We start from the raw sequence: 3353 nt of genomic DNA, 5'->3' as shown, positions 1-3353 counted from the left end.
GTTTCATTAATATCTTCATTTTTTATAAACACTATTACAATAAACTACTTAATGTTTTTTTCTATTTATTTAATATTTTCTTGGTTTTTTTTTAATTTTTTCAAAAAATATTGGTTTAGTGTTCTTACATAATGTCATTAGATAATAATAAATTATAGAACAATCACTATATAGAACAAATATATCTAGAATAGTAATATATATAGAATAATATATATAGAACAAATATATCTTTAATAACAATAACTTTTAATTGGGTGTAGAAAACATTCCAGGTGATCATTTAAAAAAAAGAGGCGTACTCTTGGATTAATTCAACGTCGATCGATGTTAATTAGATATTGATCGATCAATCATTTGTAACTGGAGATGTAATAGGACATAAAGTCCGCAAGCGAATGATTGAAATTAGAATCCTAGATATAACAGAGAAGCGCAACCGAGCATATTTAAAGATTATAATTAATCGCCTGAAGAAAAAATGGCGACCTGCGTTTACATCTGTAATTCCGCAAATGGAGCGATTCCTGTAACAGTAGTATTTCTACTGACTACAAAGAAATACTGATTCTCTTTGAAGACTACTATACATATCAAGATTTAAAAATGATATTTATTTACCGAAATTAGAATTCTAAAAGACTACCCATAGAAAAAATGGCCATAAACTAATCAGAAATAGAGACAGCGGTTGCGCTTCTCTGTTATATCTAGGATTCTAGTTGAAATCTATTTCGCTTACAGACTTACTCTACGACCTATTACATATCCAGCTAGTGTGATTAATCGAATTATCGAACTAATTCGATCGACGTTGAATTAACATCGATTTGATGTTGATCGATCAATTCTGACTGAGCCGAAAAATCAACTTACTCCCTATGTGTCTGCAGCCTCTATCGCTACTGCAAACGACGCATAAGAATTTCTAAGACATAAACCTCACTCTACGTTTCACTATGAATACCTGCGAAAAATTAAGAATTTCTAAGCCTTGCTTTAGTTCATGTAGATTTTTTGAATCTCTTTAAAAATTTTTTTTCCGACAGTGTATTTCTTATTTTATATTTTAAATAATTTCTTGTGATCTATTTCTTATATAATATTTTTAATAAGTTCTTGCAATCTATTTTTTACTGCAAATAAGTCATATCACTTATTTTACCGAATTCGGTATATTACACACAAGTATATAATACATTTATAACAAGAATTTGATCAGTTTCATACAAGCTACAATTGAATGAAAAATTGAAAATATTCTTTCTTTATAAATAATTTAACATTACTTTGAATTTTTAAATAGAGTTGCATAATTTCGTAATATTACACGGAATTTTCCTTTATTTTTTCTTCCTATTATTCATTTCATAATTCCTTCTTTTTTCTTCTTTTTTTTCTCACTTCGATCTCTCTCATTTTTTCAGCCTATATAATTATATAATGTTATTATCTATCTAAATAAAAATAGAAGAAATTCAAGAAATAATTGATTGATTATTTCATTAAATCGATTCATAATTCATAATGATATTTCATATTATTATTTAAACTTTAGTTTATATTATATTTATATTATGTTTATATTATGTTTCCAGTCCGTAAGTGGCGTACAGTTTATGTAATTGAAAGATTATTATGAGTTATCTAGCTTTTATTATGAGTTATATTAAAGATATAGAATGTTTATATAAAAATATTATTAGGTATTTAGCTTCGACCATATTTTCCTTATTATTCATATAGTGGTCTTGATTATTATTGGTTATAATAAATAATTGTTTTAAAAAATAATTGCTTTCATTATTGTCGTTAATTTTATCATTTTCCATATTTCCAGAATGTATTGGAGACATATAAGTGCTTGCCAAATGTTATCCTGCTAGAAGAAATTGCATATAAATTATTTTCTCATGCAGATTTTTTAATTGCCATTGATGTTAAAACTCTAATGTATAATCGTGTTATAGAATTATTTCAGAAGATTGATAATAATTAAACGTGGACAATCCATGATAAATTAATCTATGTCTAATATTTGAGGTGACTCCTTTTGTTAACAAATCGATTGCCTATAGTATCATTGCCTATAACATTTTTGCCGACACAAAAATTATTACCTATAGCTTGATTGCCTATAATGTAAGCACTTTTGTGCACAAATAAAATTTTCAGAGACAAAATATCACGTTTACCTAGATATATTATTGCCTATTGCTCAATCGCCTATAAGCACTTTTGCACATAAATACAAATTTTAGAAAACGGAGTTAGACAAAATATCACGTTTACCTATATATATTATTGCCTATTGCCAACTCTATTGCCTACATATATTTTATTTGCCATTAAATACTATTTTATATTTTCCCATTCGCGCGCGCGCGCACACACACATAAACACACAAACACAAATGCATACTTTATTACAAAAATACTTTATCGTATACAAATATAACAGTCTACACAATATAGCATCTCCAAAAAAATTTGATTTAATTTTTTAGTAAAACTTAATTTTATTAACCCTTTGCCCTACATTTCTTTTACAAATTAAAAAAAAATTAAGCTTTGTACGAATGACGTATTACGGTTCTCACCCGTGATACTCATGTTTGGCCCGATTTCCTTACCACGAGTCTCATACGATAAGCGAAAGGATTAATTATATTTTAGAGAAGGAGATATCCAACTAACCACCATGCAATTTCAACTTATTGAAGACAACCATATTCCTGGTTGGAAATTGACGCATGTGCATTAAAAATTGGAGATCACATAAAAAATTCAGTGTCCATACTATATGTACTTATACTGTGTTGTAGGCAATAACCCAGTTAGAAATGATAATGAAATCGACATCGAATTGACGTCGATTCTTGAATTGATCTAGTCAGCATAAAAATATACTACTAGTGTCACTAATGCAATAAGTAAATTCGACAAATAATGTCAATAGCGTAATAGTAAATATTGGAGAAAGTTTCATTGAAATTTTATTGTGAAAATAAGTATTATTTATTAGCGTCACATTTCAGAGAATACACGACAAAATTATAATAAAAAAAAATTTATTTTATGAATTCAAGAATTAATTTTATGCTGCACCCACGGGGTCACTTATTCGAATCCGAACCTCCACTTACCAATTCATTTCTGTGATCATACGAGAATTGCTCCTTCGATGAACTATGAACACCTATAATATTAATGGATGTAGTTATAACATATCTATTCAAAAATGTTGTAAAAGAGGCGGAACACATAAAAAAAATATAATTAATATTAAATATAATAGTACAAATGATGACATCTAAAATAAGATAATAACTTGTTTTTAATACTATAAAATA

The 3353-nt window shown here is 27.3% G+C and overlaps 1 protein-coding gene across 1 annotated transcript in view; it reads left to right on the top strand.

Moving 5' to 3' along the window:
* The window catches only part of LOC108684201 (lipase 3-like), a 53599-nt gene extending 51600 nt beyond the window's left edge, over window positions 1-1999 (top strand). Inside the window, 1 exon segment of the mRNA XM_018188396.1 lies at window positions 1841-1999. Coding sequence (XP_018043885.1) covers window positions 1841-1999 — 159 coding nt within the window.
* Window positions 2000-3353: the final 1354 nt, after the last annotated feature.

The sequence above is a fragment of the Atta colombica genome, unplaced genomic scaffold (genome assembly GCF_001594045.1).
Source record: "Atta colombica isolate Treedump-2 unplaced genomic scaffold, Acol1.0 scaffold10, whole genome shotgun sequence".
Classification (NCBI taxonomy): Eukaryota; Metazoa; Arthropoda; class Insecta; order Hymenoptera; family Formicidae; genus Atta; species Atta colombica.
Note: the sequence above shows the minus strand (reverse complement) of the source record. Positions and strands in the feature narration are given on the sequence as shown.